The sequence below is a fragment of the Acanthisitta chloris genome, unplaced genomic scaffold (genome assembly GCF_000695815.1).
Source record: "Acanthisitta chloris isolate BGI_N310 unplaced genomic scaffold, ASM69581v1 scaffold25917, whole genome shotgun sequence".
Taxonomy (NCBI): domain Eukaryota; kingdom Metazoa; phylum Chordata; class Aves; order Passeriformes; family Acanthisittidae; genus Acanthisitta; species Acanthisitta chloris.
The window spans coordinates 1-937 of NW_008684636.1; the positions used below are offsets into that span (position 1 = coordinate 1).

The 937-nt window shown below is 63.0% G+C and overlaps 1 protein-coding gene across 1 annotated transcript in view; it reads right to left on the reverse strand.

The window, feature by feature from the left end:
• Positions 1 to 108: 108 nt before the first annotated feature.
• Positions 109 to 937, reverse strand: part of LOC103806715 (acid-sensing ion channel 4-like) — a 4340-nt gene continuing 3511 nt past the window's right edge. Inside the window, 3 exon segments of the mRNA XM_009079423.1 lie at positions 109 to 215; positions 477 to 594; positions 886 to 937. The exon segment at positions 886 to 937 is cut by the window's right edge and continues 6 nt beyond it. Of these exon segments, the coding sequence (XP_009077671.1) occupies positions 109 to 215; positions 477 to 594; positions 886 to 937 (277 nt within the window).

Consider the following 937-nt stretch of genomic DNA (forward strand, 5'->3'; position numbering starts at 1 on the left):
TTAGGGAAAATTTATGCACTGTGTGCCCACTGCACCCAGTGCCGTGGTCCTTCCCCATGCGAATGGGGAGAGGGGTGGCAGGGGTCTGCCCCCCAGTCCCGATCTGGCCTAGCAGGCGAAGTCCTCAAAGACGCCCTGGTGAGGGTAGTGGTGGCGGTGGTGGTGGTTGGGTAGGATGCCCGCCTTGTAGGCGCCCTCCATGTCTCGCAGGGGCTCTGCAGGGAGGGCAGTCAGTGGGGTGGGCTCAGACTCCATGCATCTTACCTCCACAGCCCCTCCACCCAGCACAGTCTTACCCCAGGAGCCCTCTCAGGGTCACACAGCTCCCTACCTCCCCAGGGCTGCCCTGGCTCTGCAGCCTGAGGGCACTAAACTCAGAGCCATGCTGTCCCTTGGCCTTGGGATGACATCCCTTTCCCCTGGTGCAGGGAAGGACACTGCCCAGACCCTGTCCTCACAGGGCCCAGGCTGCCCACCCTGCAGGGGTACCTGGTCCTTCATCTCCTCCAGTCCCAGTGTGGCAATGCTGCCTGAGGGCTTCTTCAGGGGTGGCTTGGAGCGGCGCAGGACTCGGCTCACCCTGTCCCGGATCACCTAGGTGCAGATGGGGGGTCAGACCCAAACCCCCACGCAGGCACCACCCCGTGTGTGGACACCCCAGTCTACACGGAACTGCCATCTGCTCCCCTGCCCACTCAGGGACAGTGAGGACAGCACCTTTGCCCACCACCCTCCCTGTCCCCATCCTCCTCCCACTGCCTTTCTCTGGGTGTTCCCCAATTTGGGTGCTGTAATAGCCCTCTGGGGTGGCCGCATGGCATGCCTTCCCTGGGGAGCCCACCTGCCACTCCCAGCATGAGACACAGCCCCAAAGGCTCAGCACACCTCATAGATGTAGTCCAGGATCTCCAGGATGGTGAGGATGCTGGCACCAATG